At 43.1% G+C, this 18,064-nt stretch overlaps 1 protein-coding gene across 1 annotated transcript in view; it reads left to right on the top strand.

The window, feature by feature from the left end:
* The first annotated feature begins 1,667 nt into the window (after positions 1 to 1,667).
* The window catches only part of LOC133990296 (potassium/sodium hyperpolarization-activated cyclic nucleotide-gated channel 2-like), a 32,092-nt gene continuing 15,695 nt past the window's right edge, over positions 1,668 to 18,064 (top strand). The window contains exons 1-4 of the mRNA XM_062428566.1: positions 1,668 to 2,863; positions 5,323 to 5,746; positions 7,938 to 8,099; positions 15,345 to 15,563. Of these exons, the coding sequence (XP_062284550.1) occupies positions 1,668 to 2,863; positions 5,323 to 5,746; positions 7,938 to 8,099; positions 15,345 to 15,563 (2,001 nt within the window). The remainder of the gene's footprint in view (positions 2,864 to 5,322; positions 5,747 to 7,937; positions 8,100 to 15,344; positions 15,564 to 18,064) is intronic.

Here is an 18,064-nt window from a genome sequence, read left to right as displayed (position 1 = left end):
ACCTTGGTGCAGCTGCGTAGTTTTGACTAATGAAGCAGAGAGATGAGACAGAATGAAGGGAGGAAGGAGGGAGGGGGTGAGAGCGACATGATGCTTCTGACTTCTTGGCACTGATGTTAAAAGGTAAGAAATTTGTAGAAATAAGACTCAGTGATCGCTGTGAGTGGATTCATTTATTCATTCTTATTTTTCTTTGCGGGGGGGGGGATTCAGTATCTGGCATAAGTTATGTTTTGTATAACTGGCAAATTCAAAGTGCCTTGATTATGTGTGTTTGTGTGTAAAGTCAAAGTTGACTTTCATTACACACAAAGCTGTCTTTTATACATGTGACCAAAATTAGACTCAACCAAATTTAGATCAAAGAAATTAGGCTAGCTACTTTATCTCTTCTCTGGTGACAGAGCACTCGATTATCATGGCCTATATCCTTAATGTGTAGGGATAATACTCTGTAGCTTGGGCTCATGACACATGGATTCAGACTAAAAACTGGTATAATTCCTTCTAACTGAGATGTCAATCGGAGGACATTTACTGAAAAACGTCACATTTTTATATGCAATTTAAACAAAGCACAGATCAACCCATCAGTGATGCTTTCCTGCATCTGCATCCTTCTGTCAGTGTTTGCAGTACACGAATACCTCTGCTGTACTGTTGCTGTTTACAGGTAGTATCTGCACAAATTATGCACTTGCTGACTAAGCTGCCTCTGCCCCTGAATGTTTAAGCATCTCAGTTGGTCAGCTGTTGAAAGAGGACGTGAAGAGCTAAGTGATTACTCCTCAAAAACATGCACTACAAAGATTTGGTTGTTTGGACTTTAAATGCGCACTTTATCTGTGCCCACAGTCCAAATTTATGCAAACATGGACTTCAAGGGATAGAAATTTAACAAGTGCTTAGCTACAAAAATGTACCCTGCAGAAAAGTGGAAGGTACCCTCAGGGACGTGATACCACAACCAAATCACCCAACCATGCATCTTTAAAGGGACGTGTGACAATAAGTACATCTTTAGGTAGAAAAATAGTGGACCTGCACTCTAGACCTTCTCATGCTACTGACTTTACAGCCTCCTCCTGATGCATCAAAAATGATTATAGGTCTCTGACACCAGCTGTGCTCCATATGCATGGCCAGTAGGGCGCGCTAAACAACAACTATGGGTCACATTCATTCAAGGAGGTTGTCATTGAAAACACCTTCTAAAACATATGACATCATTTGAGTTTTCATTAACACGTGGTAATTAAACTTTTGATGTTATTTCCCATCGTGACTGACAACACGTTAGGCATCTATCTCCATTTGATTATTTGATTAGAGCTACTTGAGGCAATTCAAGCGTTAGGTCATGACTCAGAGGCCTCCGCTGGAAATCCACTTGGAGTGAATTAGGAGCAGCATAAGCTAATAGTTTAATTATATTTGACGCGGTCAAAGGGCTCAGCTAGTTTGCTGGAGCATCTCTGACACAATGACTAGTGAAAGTAGAAGCGCAGTAGTTTGCAAAGAAGTCACGTCCACCCCTCCCTCTGTTCCCCTCTCCTTTCTCTCTCTCTCTCTCTCTCTCTTTCTCTCTCCTCTCTTTTCTTCTTTTCCCCATCCCCCCTGTGTCGCTGATTGGTTTTCTCCAACGATAATTGGAGGCAAAATTTGATATGCCCAATGTCATGGACAGGAATGAGGTTTCACCGGCGTCTGCTGCCACCATGAAAAAGAAGGCGGTGGGCGGCAGTGGCTGCAGCCACATCAGCGCACCCAGAGCTGCAGCGTCCAACTGCACAAGAAGCAACAGCAGCCAGAAGTGTCTGGACTCTGGTTCTCCAGGCGCAGCGAGCGCTAAGCAGCACGGTGCGGCCAGCAACATCGTGATGGACGAGACGGAGGACGGAGAAGAGGAGTCCAAGTTTCAGCATCCGCGGTTGCGCCGAGCCGGGGGGAGCGGCAGTGGCGGAGGTGGAGGAGGAGGAGGAGGAGGAGGTGGCAGTATCAGGATGAAGAACTTTACGCCAGGAGGGGGAGCCGCGTCCTCGGCTTCCAGGAGAAACTCCAACAAGGAGCCCTGCCTTATGCACACAGAGGACGCTCCTGCCGCCCCACGGCCCACTGCTTCCTCCAGAGCTACCCAGACCCAGACACCCTGTCCGGGCGATGCTGCCCAGCGCAGAGAGACCAGCAGAGCATCTGGGGCGGAGGCGTCGGCATCAGCGGTCGCGGTAGAGGCTTTAAACGCGACAACGGGTGATGGTTGCAACAGCGTCGCACCAATTTCCAGCATGAAATGCAACAAAAACGGAGAATGCAGGAGGGACTCGGGTACCGGGAGCCTGCGCTCAATCATCTCCAAGCAGGAGAGGCAGACAGTAGGGTCGGGGCGGGCCGAGGACGGAGGGAGCGCCAAGCGAGGAGCCTGTAACTCGACCACCGCCAGCATGGACGGCTCAATCACACCAGGCGGGTCTCTAGCCGGGGGGCACGGAGGAGAGAGTGTGAACCCCGGCACTACCCCCGTGTCCAGCGGTGTCCCCGAGAAAAAGGACTCCAAGGTGTCCTTCTCTAACGCACCAAGCCGGAAAGCCTCGTCCTCTCTGCATGGCCCGACTCAGACCCAGCAGCCCAGGAACTCTGTCACTTTCCAGAAGCCGGAGGATGGACCGCCAATTGTACCCGCCGAGGATGCAGAACCTCGGGGCAGCCAAGCCAGCTTCATGCAGCGGCAGTTTAGTAGTATGCTGCAGCCTGGAGTTAACAAATTCTCCTTACGCATGTATGGTAGTCAAAAAGCAGTGGAGAGAGAGCAAGAGAGGGTAAAATCAGCTGGAAATTGGATTATCCACCCTTACAGCGATTTCAGGTAAGAGCTGGAGCTGCCATTGGTTGCACGTTGAAAGTCATGAGGGGCCCGTATGGGTCCTCATTGTCATCTGCAACTTACTTTGTAGTAAGTAACCACTGTGACTCCATGGGAGCACATGCATGGTTATTGTTCAGGGCTGCTGGCTGCTGTATTTTTCATTTCATCCCTGATGATTGAATGTGTAGAGATTTGAATCGATGCATTGCAGCGTGCTGAACCCCCCCCCCCCCCCCCCCCCCCCACCCACCCCAAAACAACCTGTTGTCAGGCAAATTTACTTTAGCAAAGAGTGTCCTTTCAAGGTTGTAAACAAATCATATTCCAGTCTGAATGTGCAGTCTGGGATGCTCAACAAGCCCGGCCTTGCTAATACATCTCGAATTTTCGTGGCAGTGTAAGCTCATATTCAACAAAGAGGACAGCGCGTTGACGCTAATTTGGGCTCATTAAAATGCCATCATTCTACAGATCTGGTTATAATTCGTGGTAGTAGGTGATGCTCTGCGACAAAAAGCCGTGCTGACAGGATGTAGGCTATGTGTGTGTGTGTGTGTGTGTGTGTGTGTGTGTGTGTGTGTGTGTGTGTGTGTGTGTGTGTGTGTGTGTGTGTGTGTGTGTGTGTGTGTGTATGCGATACACTCAGTAATGGAATGTCACCTTGAGCCAAGTGTGCAAAAACCTCAAGCATGCTCACTGGAGACAGATCCGCCTGTACGACTCCCCGGATCCTGCATTTTAATGACGGATGCGCTCTGTTTATCGCGGCTCAAACCCAGATTACCCAAATGAACGTCCAGCAGCTATTTTGTCAAACGCATATTTAGGCAAAATCTGCACGCCAAGAAGGCTTCCTCGTGACCCGGTCTTGATGAATCAGCCTCTATGGCGTTTTATTCGACATGTAATTCTATCAGACGCTGAATTGGCATTTGGGTCAGAAAATCAGTCGGTTTTCCTCTCGGCTGGGCTGCTCGGTTTCAGCACCATAAGGGCTGGACAGCTCCCGTCTCATTTGGAGTCGGCTCGCGAGTCTCTACCTTGAAATCCCCCTCCCATTCACAGCGGCTACAGCGCCATTCATGTTTGGCCCATTTGTATCAGATAACGCCGAGTCAGTAGAGCACTGAAGGCTAAACTTGAGACGCGTATTCAACAGTAGAGATGTCATTTGACCACTTTAGAAACCTTTTTTTACCACGCAAACTCCCACACGGCAAGAGGCTGAAGCTGCCCCGTTGTGATCCTTATGCTAATTAATGCTCCGTTGAAGCAGCAATGTTGCTATAAACATGATCACCGGGGTGGTTATTGTTGTTGCCGTGAAGTGGAGGAGTCAGAGCTTGTTGCGTAAGTCGCAGTGTAATGACTCAGCGCTGCACCTGTCCTGCAGAGATCCTTCTGACGGGCTCAAACTTAACTACTTTTACTCTTTCTGTCCCATTTACCAACCTGCCACATCACTACTGCCAGAGAGTAACAAGAAGGCCGCCTCACTGGTATCCATGTGTACTGCAAGGTCAACATGAACTCCAAAGGCAGTCCTATAAATTAACCCATCGAGTACCCAGACATTTGATAATACTTCATGACATTTACAATCTGACGAGAATTACTTATAAACCTGATTTTGAGCTGATGACATTCAGAAGTCTATACAGAAAATGATATAACATTACTTCAATTAAACATACTGAATAGATTTTCATATGATCTATATGTGTGTGATCGGTGTTGACAATATTATACACACAGCACTACCCTTCCCAAATCCCAGAAGTGTATATTAAGATTTCTGTTATTGCAGTTTTAACAGTTTTTTCATATGATATCTAACAGAGTTGGACCTCACTGGGGTCTAATTTACCCTAAACATAAGTAACATCACTGATAACACACTGAATTTCATCTGTCTGTGAATGTTTGTGTTGGCAAACAGAAGGAATCTAGATCTGTTAACGCATAACACATAAACATAGCATCAGTACTAAATTAGAAAATCAGCCATAGGACAGGAAAAACTTCATCAACCATGCTTATACAATGTTTTTTGTTACTCACAGGAGCATTGTCAGTGACACATAATGCATGTCAATCTTGGGAGAAGTTAACCCAGCTGAATATCTCTCTGTCTCATTACTCTCTGCATGTTCAGGCAGGCAAAGTGCAGCTTCTGTGCTTCGTTTACACTTTTCCATCTTGAGTTAGGAAGTCTCTTGTGCCTATCGGCTTTCCACAGCAACTCCCTTTTCTCATCTGACTCTATTTTTTTGTCCCTTTCCCCGCCCCCACTTTTCCCCCCTCCTGTACACACACACACACACACACACACACACACACACACACACACACACACACACACACACACACACACACACACACACACACACACGCAAACACACACACACACACACACACACACACACACACACACACACACACACATGCATGCCTGTTAGGTTCTACTGGGATTTCACAATGCTGCTATTTATGGTGGGCAACTTGATCATCATCCCCGTGGGCATCACCTTCTTCAAGGAAGAGACCACGACACCCTGGATCATCTTCAATGTGGTCTCCGACACTTTCTTCCTCATGGATCTGGTGCTCAACTTTCGCACTGGAATCATCATTGAGGACAATTCGGACATCATTTTGGACCCTAAAACCATTAAGAAAAAGTACCTAAAGACTTGGTTCATTGTGGACTTTATCTCCTCCATCCCAGTGGATTACATATTCCTCATAGTGGAGAAAGGGATTGACTCGGAGGTGTACAAGACAGCTCGAGCCCTGAGGATCGTCCGCTTCACCAAGATCCTAAGTCTTCTGAGGCTGTTGAGGCTCTCCAGATTAATTCGCTACATTCACCAATGGGAAGAGGTAAGAGCATGCATTTTATGATGCCTAATTGTTCATGAGTAAATATTATATTTACTCCAATCACACTATTCCTATCCACAGAGGATGAAACATCCAATCTTGTCGGTGATAAAAGGCCACTGATTTGCCTCCAATATGCTGATGTTGGCTCGTTACCAAACCAACAATCTGCCTCTCTGTCTGTGAACATCTTTGCTCCGAGCGGCCTGCTCTCCTCTGCCTGGAGGCTCAATATTAATGTTCTCACCTGCCACCTGGTGAGAACTGTATAATGTCAGCAGGATGTTTGAGCTTTAACAAACTTTGCATTCTAATTACTGCTATTGTCACACAACCCAGCCCCCCTCCATCCCCTCTCCATCTGCCTGTCTGACCTGGCAGTCCCACAGGCAGCATCAGGCAGTCTAATAAGCAGCCTATTACCAGGGCAAACACACTTAATCAATTAAGGCGTCAGAGGAAGAGCAGGTGGGATAGAGGGGTGAACATAATATGCAGCATTAGGGGGCTGTTGTCTCCGATTATATATGTCACTAATTGTTGATTTAAAGGAATTGCGAAGGTTAGGTAAGCAAGCAGGCATTTCCTCAGGTGAGTAACTGGCAGTATTTGAAGTCAGGGATGGGAACTGTTGCCAGGTAGAGTTCCTGCTTCGTGTAAAGTGACCTCCATGACCCAGTCCTGCTTTCCCTGGCCACTCAGCTTTATTTACTCTCCAAGGGATGCTCTATGTCTAGGCCTGCGCTCCAACCTCTCCCCGGATTCCTTCCTCAAATGCAGGAGAGCAACCTGGGAGACAGGAGGTCCGGCGATGTCATGAGATCACTCGACTTTTCGTTTATGACAGTATTTGCAGTCTGGTGTTGGCATTTTGCAGTGGTGAGCAGCGCAGTGGGGCTCGGCTGCTCACTTGACCTTTGGATAATTGGATTTCTGAAGATATGATGTGATACGCGTGCACACACACACACACACATACACACACAGTGGTGCATGATGGGAAGTGATGCTTTGCAAGCATGGAAGATGAGAGCGGAGATGTGGTGAAGAGTAAGACGCTGACGCAGGCGATGCCTGGCTGTCTTCTCCTCACTCCATCACTGATATCAGTCATCAGTTATTTTTGGTCGGACCCCCAAACTGCTCCCAGTTCCTGTAACTTTCTTGGAGCTGTCCATGTTGCTGAACTCCTCCATCAGCCGACACAACACAGTGTCTCTCATCTATTTCCAGTAAAATGAAATGGAAATGACAAATTACTTTATTTAGTCAGTTGCTGCTTGATAAAAATTGACAGTGAAAACCCCATAAAGGTTAAAGCGACATTTAAGAAAGATCAGCACATGTGATTCATGTTCAGTCCCATTCCATTCCTCATCACTCCCATCACGGAGTATCACTTCTCCCTCAGCTACACTGAGTAAGAAATGACCCATTTCTTATTCCTTCATTGTAGACTGTATCACATATGTGTTAGCTGTCCTTACTATGAAAAGCACTGCGATTCCTATAGATTTACACCTCATACTGTAGCTATCATCACTGTATTTAAGCAGCCATAAAACTGTTCATCAGCATCAAGGAGTTTGTTTGTTGAAATCAGTCGGGTGATAGATGATTGGCCTAGGTAACTGTACGGTGACTGAGAGTGATTGATGTGTGTGACGACATAGACTATCACTTGTTAAGGAACATGATGGTCCCTGTCCATCACTCTGTGAGTTTTGATGGGTGTATACGTACATATCTGCACATGTGTTGGCATGTCTGTCTGTGTTGTCAGTGTATCAGTGTGCCCACAGGCTTGCGTGAGTGTTTTGTGTGTGTGACTGGACTTTGTGTGTGTGTCAGAGCTCTGATTGATGTCATATCTGTGAAACAAATGTCTTGCCTGCTCCTGCTGTGTTTGATTTGAGACTGATGGGAACCTGTCTATCCTACTCATTAATCAAACTTGGTGTAATCCAAAGAAGACAGTGGAGCTGGGTGGGAAGTCAATTCTGTGTCTAAAATATAAATTCAGGGTCTAAAGTGTTTGACAGATGTGAAAGCCACATTTAATGAAAGTTAAAATGCAACCACAATATGAGTTCTGTATTTCTTTCATTAAATCCAACCTTTTCTTTATTTCAACATCTTCCAGCATAGTTTTAACTCCCTCTGGTGTGCCTTTCTTATTGTTTCACCCCAGATCTTCCATATGACCTATGACCTTGCCAGTGCAGTGATGCGGATCTTTAATCTGATTGGTATGATGCTGCTGCTGTGTCACTGGGATGGCTGCCTACAGTTCCTGGTTCCCATGCTGCAGGACTTCCCCTCAGACTGCTGGGTGTCCCTCAACAAAATGGAGGTATGTATGTGTCATGTCTGGGAATCATGTCTACGCATACTGAGTGCACACTTCACACCAGAGCGGGATTTGCATCTTGTATTTGGACCCAAGAGTGGTCACAGAATATTGATTATAGTGTCTGACGATCATCAGAAAGTATTGGCTAAATGTCAATCAGTGTTTTGTGACCATGATCAACTCTTTCTTGTCTTTCCTAAAACAGGATGACCTAGTGAGGTTGTTGGGAGAAGGAAACAAAGCATCTGAAGGAGCTTTGTTTGATTTTATTGGCCAGAAAATGCTCCCATGTCCTTGCCAACTCACATTTGTTGACTGTTAAATTAGCCCGGCATCAGGAAAAATAGTTTTTGGGAAAATTGGTCAATTCTTCAAACACAGACTTTTCCTTTTAAAATGTAATAAATATGGGTATTGAAAAAATGCCAGCAAAGTTATCAGTGATAGTTATATCCTGTATACTGTCATATGGATCAATATGGTCCACTTAAACAACAAAACAACTGAGCACTGCACTATTCTGAGAACCATTATTAGCCTAAGTGATCTCTGTTGCAATTATGCTATTACTGATTCAGGATAAAAAGTGTTTGTTTCCATCAAATTAAGAAAATAACACATATTGCCAGACATTAAAAAACAACTGTAGGATACCAATGAAGAAGCGGTGACAAAAGAAAGCAGAGAAATTTAAGCGCACCTTTAAATCCCTCTGTGTCTCCTCCTCAGCCTTGTGGGGCGATGACAGGAAAGATAAAAGGGGAAAAACAGAGGGATATGGCTGGGCAGCTGTGCTCTTTGTTGCTACGTCTCTCTCAGAGAGATAAAAGCTGGTTGTTTATAGGTCTGTATGTCAGCCTCGCCTTTTACAGAGTGAGGGGGGACCACACTAACCCTGCCACAAGGCACGGGTCCAAATGGGGTTTTAAACAGATTGGGTCCTGCTCCCATAGCATTGTCGGGGCCTGCCGTGACTGCTTGTAAATCTCAGATTTGAAGTATTTCCTGGATGATGGCTCTTGTTTTTATTGTTGAACAAAAGTAATTCAGGTCAAATCAAGTTAATGTGAATAAATATCCTCTCTTCCTTGGTGGTGAAAGGGATTCGTCTTTGTTTAATGTGTCATATGGCATCACCCTGAAATTTGACTAATTCTATTTTGTAGAGCTGGGTGATATTGACAACATCATATATCACAACAGAATCTCAGTATCAGTGTGGGGATATTTTGGGTCTGATAAATGTTATTTTCATTAAACAGAATAAGCAGTTGGAGAAATGATCTCTAGGAAAAATAACTACTAATATGTATAATGATTGTAGAGATTGAGGCATTTTAGTCAACTAATACTTTCAAATATGTTCAGAAAGTTGTTTGATATTTCTGCACTATGACCTAAGACTGGAAAGATTTCAGCTACATGAAATGTTACAATAACCACAACACAGAGATTTTCACCTGAGCAGATTCTCTACTTTCCAATACATATATAAGATAATACCATGGTGCATCCCAGTAACCTACTGGTACAGTCTCTATCTAAATACCTAAAATGCCCACAAATGGAATTGTAAGCAACTCCATGTTTAGCAATAATATGGCAAAAACATATGGCATTTTCTTAACTTTCTGTGTGTAAAAAAACTCATTTAAAAAGTGTGCTGATCTTCCCTGACAAGCACTCTGAGCTCAACATCTAAAACGTCAAGATATCTCTGAAACTTGAATCAGCTCTGCTTTTTTAAACTCACATGACACACTAGAGGACAACCTTGTGCTGCGTACAGTGCTACGTTTGAAGTCCAGGATGATGAAGTTCGGGGCTGACAGGCCACTGACTCCTCCATTGCTCTCTCACTCTGTATAATCAGAGTCCCCAGAGAGCCGTCACTCTCAAACTAAAGGGCTGCTCTGGCGTGGTACAGGCTCGCCTACAGCCACCTGAGACCGCCCCCCTATTGAGTGGCTGACAACTTGTAACATTAGCAATTGTGTTGCATCCACACCATCCATCAAGGTTCGCACACTACAGTGACTCCGGTGGTGTGGGGCCTACAGGCGGGACCCATGGAGGGCGTTGAGAACAGTCTGTAACTCTGGTTGACATCCACCAACCAGTAATTGGATTCAGCAGAACTTGTAATACCTCAGGGAACATAGGTTGTTTTTTGCACGACACCACAACTTCCATCTATTAATTTCACTTAGATTATATTTAGCTTTACGCAGCCTTGTCATTTGCAAAGTTAATTTCCATGGTAGAGTGCAGTTTTGTGGCTGCGTCGGTGGAGCAACTGGGTAATAATAGTGACAGCAGTGCTAACTGACAGACACACGGTGTATAGTTTCATATCTGTAATTACAACTGTGTGTGTATCTGTCCCTTACTGTACACACACCACAGAGAAACGTCTCACTACTATTATTCCCTACTGCCATCAGCAGGATGGAAGATAAGCCGGTAATCACTATGTATGGCGTTAAATCACTTTATTTACTCACCTCACCTAGGTTGACCAAACAGCATTACAGGTCCACTGCTGGGCGGTGCAAATTTGATTTGAACTACTCACCAGGCCTGTATAAGCATATAAACATGAAAAGTGAAAACTGCTGTCCAGTCTCTGTAAATGGACAAAAAATTAGGTGGTGTTTGTTTCCTGTGCAAGGAGAGAAAAGGATGCGATTATCTCCGTCCCAGAGGAACTAAGGTGTTTTAGCTAAGAAGGATTTTGTTGTGCTGAGTGTGAGCACATTGCCCTACTCAAGGAAGAAGTACTGCTCTTGCACTAAAATGTTTACCCTTGGGTTTATAAACTGCTCAAGTAGAAGTACCAATGAGTTTTTTGACATTACAATGTTGTGAGGAGCTCATAGTGAAACAGGACAACATTCAACACAACATACTACACATAATAAAATAAGAATATTTAAAGATAGACATGAAGTATTATAAATGTAAAAGATAAACTAAAATTGATATACCTTAAAGTGCAGGAGGTCTGCCATTCAGAGGGTAAATAACTTAAATATGTTAAAAAATAGTCAATGCACCATAAATAATTACAAAGACAACTATGAATTGAGCAACATAAAGTCCCTTAAAGTGTCAAAGGTCTAATATGAGTCTTAGAGCCTTAGAGAGCCTCTTCCTAAGTCATGTTTGGCAGCTTAATGCATACTTTATCTTCACTTTTAGACACAACGCTTTTTCAACACAAATACACCAACTAATCAAAGCCGACATGTCCTTTTCAAACTCAGCAATTCTTTCCATAGCGGTGATCATCTCGTCTTTTTAAGAAAGTTTCCTTGAAGATTTCCTCATGAGAGAAAAGAGGTTTGAAGCAAACTTAATGGGACATCCTCCAGATTGTGTCATAACAGCACAACTGTAGGCTAAACAGTTATTGTTGCCTTTTGAAATACAATATAATCCATCAAAAATGTACTAAATCCACTGATTTAGTCTTGTCTTAAATGTCTTCTGTTTTTCTGGAGGGAGTTTTTTAAAGTCTGAGAGAATAACCTGGATGATGTCATCAAGGTTATCTCAGCTTGGGCTTTGAGACTAAAAATGATAAGAAAACAACAACAACAAAAACCCAAAGCAAACTGTGTTACAACTTGAAGCACAGAGTTAACATACACACACACATCATCAGAGTGGCAGACCTATCTGTTTCCTTTCAGTGAGTTAGATGAGAAGATCGATTCCACTTTCATGTCTGTACGTTAAGTGCCCGCAGACAATTAGCTTAGCTTAGCATGAAGACCGGAAACCCCTAGCTACACTCTCCAAAGTTACATTAAGATACACCTACCTAAAAAGCTCAGTCAGCTTAGTTTTAAATATTGCAGGGAGGAATATTACAAGCAGAAACAGCCACAGTGAGATGTTAAATGAGGAGGTGCAGACGACGGGCTTTTAGTGCACTTAACACACAAAACTGAAATGTAAAAGTGGCAAATTTTACAGAGAGCCAACTAGGCTAGCTGTGTCCCCCTTTTATGCTAAGCTAAACCAATTGAAATGAATGAACTTAAACCATCTACACCAGTCCAGGCAGACATCTCATTTCATCACATGAGATGAAATATTGACAAACTCTTCCTTTGGCTTTAAAGTGAACTGTCCTGGGACAGAAGATGCCTTGCCTTCCTCCACTGGAATAAACAAACATATTTTACTGTCCACCCTGCAGATCATAAAGAGAACTCACTCACTGAGAGACAGAGAGAGAGAGCTGACTGTATAATAAACTCAGATAAGCCATCATAAACTAAACCAGTGTGTGTGACAGGGCCAGGCCAGGGGCTTTGTGACGTGTGTCAATTATCTTTTGGTATTTGTCCAGCCATCGGCCATCTGACACACACATAGGGATTGGTTCTTTAGTGTGATATAATTTAACATTTTCTTCTGGACTCTGCCATATCTTCCATCCTTGCACCTATCAGTCCCACACAGAGCCGAGAGGTGTGAACAGATGAGACTGGCAGGAGGGCAAAAGTTCAACTTTTGTGTGGGTCTTTGAGTACTCTTTCAGTCATTTCTTGAGGTATGTCAATGATAATCGGTCCTCCACTTTGGTCAAGACTGAAATATCTAAACAAATATCGGAAGTTTTGCGCAGACTTTACTTGTCACCACAGTTCGAATCCTAACGACTTAAGTGCAAACATCCACCTCAAAATGAACAAATTACGCTAAATGAAGGTGGTCACAGTGGTAAACATTAATTGAAAACACTGCTGATTTTAAACGGATGTAAACTGCATAAACCAGGCCAGTCATTTTTACATCTCTCTAGCTCAACAGTAGATATGGTGTCTTGACATAATGACCCTTCTGCTGACACCATCCTCACACACATGAACTACTATATGTAATACTACCACACATATTTCTTCATGCTGCTGATATGATAAACCCTTCTGATAAATGTTGCCAAAAATCGTTCTTCTGACACCATCGTCTGGCCATTTACTTCACTATGACTGCTTTTAACGTTTATCTATAATTTATTTTTTCTTTACGATGAGCATTACAAACGCAGTCTTGTTTCTTACAGTTTGAACACATCCTGAGCCAAACACTGTAACACTGTGGTTTTGGTGAGTAAATGTGTCATCTCTCGAAGGCCCATGACTCTCTTGTATGTTGTCGTTCTGCTTGGAGGGTAAAATTCCCGTTGGACTTGGTGTTTGCGCGGCCTGCTGCGCAGCAAGGTTGCAGCGGCATATACAAAGAGGCATTTTAGGAAAGCGGAGGGTAAATTTATAGCCTCTGCCTTATCACCCAACTTCAAACAGGCTATCTGCAGCTAATGGAGACAGTGATTACCACCAAACCTACAGATAGTTCCCAAACTGAAATCTCCTGGGAGGACTGTTGAGACCTGTGAGGATATGAAGTATGTCTCTCTCTCCCTCCCTGTTGCCTGTGCTATTTCAGAATCAAAGTGCTCATCGTTCATCTATTATTCAATCTGTTTCACTCTACTGTTTCTCTTTCTGTTTTCACATACACCATTTAGCCTCAGCCCACTTGGTGGAGCTGTATTTATTTCTGGAGTCTTCATTTTCTCCAGCTTGTGACGGAGAAGTCCTCCTATCGCTGTGGCCCTTTAATGTTGTGTCTCATGGATGAAAACAGATGTCTACACAAAGGGGATGGGCAACTCTGTTGTACCTTTTATTATTTCCGTTTTCTCATTACTGCGCTGCTTTAGGGCTGCAACTGTTTTCATCATTGATGATATTGATGATTCTTTTTTTTTTTTTTCTTTTTTTTAAATAAATGGGAATATTTGTCACATATCAGTCCCAAAGTGATGTCTTTAAATTTCTTGTTGGGTCTAACCAATACATTATCCCCCCCAACTAATTTATAATCATGTAACAAAGTGAAAATCAGCAAATCTTTACATTTGAGAAGCTGAAACTAGAGGCTGGCTGCAATTTTTGTTTGGTAAATGCACAAATATTGATCAAAACTATTGATTAATTCATCAAAACATTTGCCAGTTACTTCTCTGTCTGCTGACTAATTGAATTAATCATCTCCTCACTGCCTCATAAAAACATTTTTTATTCGTAGCAGTCATTACATTTATAATATGTATAATTTGTGTGTGTGTGTGTGTGTGTCTGTGTCTGTGTCTGTTTTAACACAATTTTCCATCCTCAGAAGCTAAATAATAATGTTTCTTGTCTAGATTAATTTAAATACAACCAAAAAACCTGAGATCCAATCCTACATTTGGTTTTAGCATGAATTAATGGGCCTCAGCAGTGTATTCAGGCTGCGGTCAACACAGTCACAACTAATGCTGATGAGAAAAAGAAAAGAGGGAAACAAAGGAAGCTCGGAACAAAAGTATTTTATAAATGAGCGTGTTCCCATTGCTCTTTCTTTTGTGAAGAAAGGAGTTTTGGCACAAGGTGATAGTTGAATAACAGAGAGCCAGTATTTGCCTTTAGGAAAATATACTGAATGCCAATTTTATATGTTCTAAGTAGAGCTGCAACGAATAATCAATCAATCAATTAGTTGACAACTGTTTTGTTATCAATCAATTGGTTTAGTCATTTTTCTAGATTATGAAATTAAGTATTGCTGCTTGTTTTAAAAAAATCATAAATGATATTAAAGGAAATATTTTTGGTTTTCAGGCTGTTGGTTGAATAAAACAAGCCATTTAAGAACTCTGTGCTCTGGGAAGTTATGATGGATGTTGTTTCCTCTTCTTTTTGACTATTCAAACAATTAATTGATAATGTAAAATAATCATTAGTTGCAGGCCTGATCTATAAATAGGCCTCTTGATGGTTTCGTAAGTTGCTGTTTGAGGTTTGTCCCTTCATGAAGCCTGGTGACCGCAGTCTCGCTGTCACTGCCCGTAGTAGATTCCTATTCACACAGCTCTGAAAGGGCATATTTAATGACCTCTCATTATCATTTCTCTCTGAGGAAATAATTTCTAAACTGTCTCTACTTTACTGATTAGGCCTCGAAGGATTCCCCAGATGTCGTTTCCACTTCCTCCTTCTTTCATTGTAATGCAACTCTGTCCCTCGAGTTCTCATTTGTATAAGTGCTATTCCATGACACTGCTGTCCCCAAAGCTATTCCAGTGGCTCCCTACTCTCTGCCACCACTTTTCCTCAAAACATGTCGTTTTATGCAACATTGATGTCTTTAACTGTTTGTTTATCTCGCCTTTTTCTCTCTTTGCAGAATGATACCTGGTCCGAGCTTTACTCCTTTGCTGTGTTCAAGGCAATGAGCCACATGCTGTGCATCGGTTATGGCCGGCAGGCCCCGGAGAGTCTATCTGATATCTGGCTCACTATGCTGAGTATGATTGTAGGAGCCACTTGCTATGCTGTTTTTATTGGCCATGCAACAGCTCTTATCCAATCCTTGGACTCCTCCAGACGCCAGTATCAGGAAAAGGTGAGGGCCTTCATTAACTCTGTTCCATGCTCACAACACTTTTCTCTTCATCCCTGAACATCCAGTCCTCCACTTTTATTTCCCCTTAAATTGCTCTAAGCTTGTTAAAAATCATCTTACTCCTCGCGGCCTGACAGTATCACAGATAAGTTGCTGAAGGTTGCACCGTACATACATCAGATGAAAATATTCTAGCTGTTTCCCCCAAATTCAGCCAGACATTTTTGGTAGCTCTGCTAGAATTTTTTATTTAATTTTGTGGGTTTGAAAACTATTCGGCTGCAGCAGGAGTTTTTTACTTACTAATCTGCTGAAGTGTCACTGGTTGATGAGGTCAAGTTTAAAAAATAAATAAATCCGTCAGTAGATTAAAACAGTGAAACAATCCACTTGCCTTTTCTTTGTTAGTCATTGGCCGCAGCTGATTTTGCATTATTAAACATTTGCTGTTGATTAAATGGTAATTTGATCAGGCTGCAGACTTGTCTCTTCGTTTATCTATAATTCAGGAATTCCATGCAACAAATGTGAACTTTAATAACTATAAATCTGTACAAAAATAGATGCATTGTGGTACAACAGCCTCAGGTCACACCCAGACACTCGTGTAGGACACACACACACACGTAGGTGACCTCAATCACAAATCATCTGGTGCTGTTTAGCATATTATCATTAGATGGTATTTGTCTTTGACTATCAGGCATCTTCTAAAACAGGGGTGGGGATCAGAGGCGTGCTGAACAGTGCTGCATTAGTGGCCTGTAGTGGTAACAGCGCAGCCTCTCTGTTTCCAAGCAGAGTCTTGGTGGCTGGGGAGCAGGGGGAGTGTTGCTGCCTTTCAGCAGCCAATCAGAGGCTGCGGGTGTGTTCGGCCAGGTAGAGCCACAACGACAGGAGCAGGGCGTTTGGGGGGGGGCTGATGTGGGGGAGAATGAGACATTGTGTGTGTGTGTGTGTGTGTGTGTGTGTGTGTGTGTGTGTGTGTGTGTGTGTGTTTGTGTGTATGTGTGTGTGTGTGTGTGTGTGTGTGTGTGTGAGAGATATGATGTCCCCTTGGGCAGCAGCAGAATTGATGAGGCAGCAGACCTGTGTGTCCTGCCAATGTCATCCTGAAGGTGACGTAAGCAACCATGGCTGCCTCTCTCTCTTTCTCTTGCCCTGATCACTCTCTCCCTGGCTCTCACTCTACCTGCACTCTGTATCGTCTCTTATGCGTCTTTAACTATCCCCTCTTTACATTATCTCATCCCCTCTTTTCTCTTCCCTCCTCTATCTCTTTAATATCTCCCCCTGATTTTTGCCTCTCTGCCTTGTTTCCTGTTTCTCTCTTTCGTTTATCTCCCTCCAGAACTGTCTCTCTCTCTCCCTCTCTCTCTCTCTCTCTCTCTCTCTCTCTCTCAGTCTCTGCCTTTCTTTCTCTCTCTCTCTTCCCCTCTCTCTTTATTCTCTCCGGTGCTGATGTCCTTGAGAGGTGCAGTGCTACTGCTAACTGGCTGCTACAGGGAGCAAAGGGAGGGGGAGGGGAAACCTGTGGGAGACAGAAGGGCCTTGTTGTCGACACAACTCTTGGTGCACTGCAAGATATTTGAACGTTGTCTTTTTCACAGTGTTCAGAGTGTTTTTGTCAGCTTTTTTGTCTGGCTAGCAATATGTGGAACCCCTCATAGATTTCCTAGAGGGGTATAAATTGTGTCCAATAAATGGTTTAGAAGACTACAATTCAGCAGGTAGAGTACATACTGTGTGTCCTGGATGATGGGTGTTTAAACTGGTTGTCTGTGAGAAATGGTTTCTTCCACAGTGGGGGGTAACCTGTCCAATAAAGAGACCCTCTTTTCTTTTCAGGGGTCTGCTGTCTGAACACTGTTTTATGTAGCTGAGCTGTGATGAGAAAAGGAGGTTTATGTAATCCTTAGTCTGAACTGTAGTCAGTTTAAGGATAAATTGAGAAGTGAAACAATCCGTGAGTTTAAACCTCAGCTTTCACATCACAAATTTGTTCATAATGTTGTGCTTTCTGTGTGTGTTCACTCACATTTAGACAGGCTCTTTTCTAATGCGTCCTCACCCTATCCCAGAATACATATGAAAATGTATGTATATTTGCTGAGGATATAAAAGTGCATTTCCCCCAAAACCCTTTTTGTGACCAGTTGTCAGATTTTCTTTTCACTGCTGCAAAGTTAGTTTTTTTCTGCTTTTCAGTGAGGATTAGCATTTGAGCTAAAGATGTGTTTATTTAAAAAAAAAAAAAAACAGGGAGAGCAGAAAGTGCCAGCCATGCCATTGAAGCTGATGCTGATGCTGCTGGGTGAATTCGCCACGTCTCCAGATAGGACTTTGAGTGACATTTTTAGCATTTTGAGAGTGTTAGCAGAACAACTCTGCTGGCAGTCTGTTATAGACCCAGCATCGCTCAAGCTTGCATTGTGTGGAGGTTTCTATTTCAATAATGTTGGGCTCAGAAACCCATGCAGGTTAAATTTAGGGAAATTTGG

The sequence above is a fragment of the Scomber scombrus genome, chromosome 11 (assembly GCF_963691925.1).
Source record: "Scomber scombrus chromosome 11, fScoSco1.1, whole genome shotgun sequence".
NCBI lineage: Eukaryota > Metazoa > Chordata > Actinopteri > Scombriformes > Scombridae > Scomber > Scomber scombrus.
The sequence above is the reverse complement of the archived record's forward strand: the minus strand, read 5'-3'. Positions and strand labels throughout refer to the sequence as shown.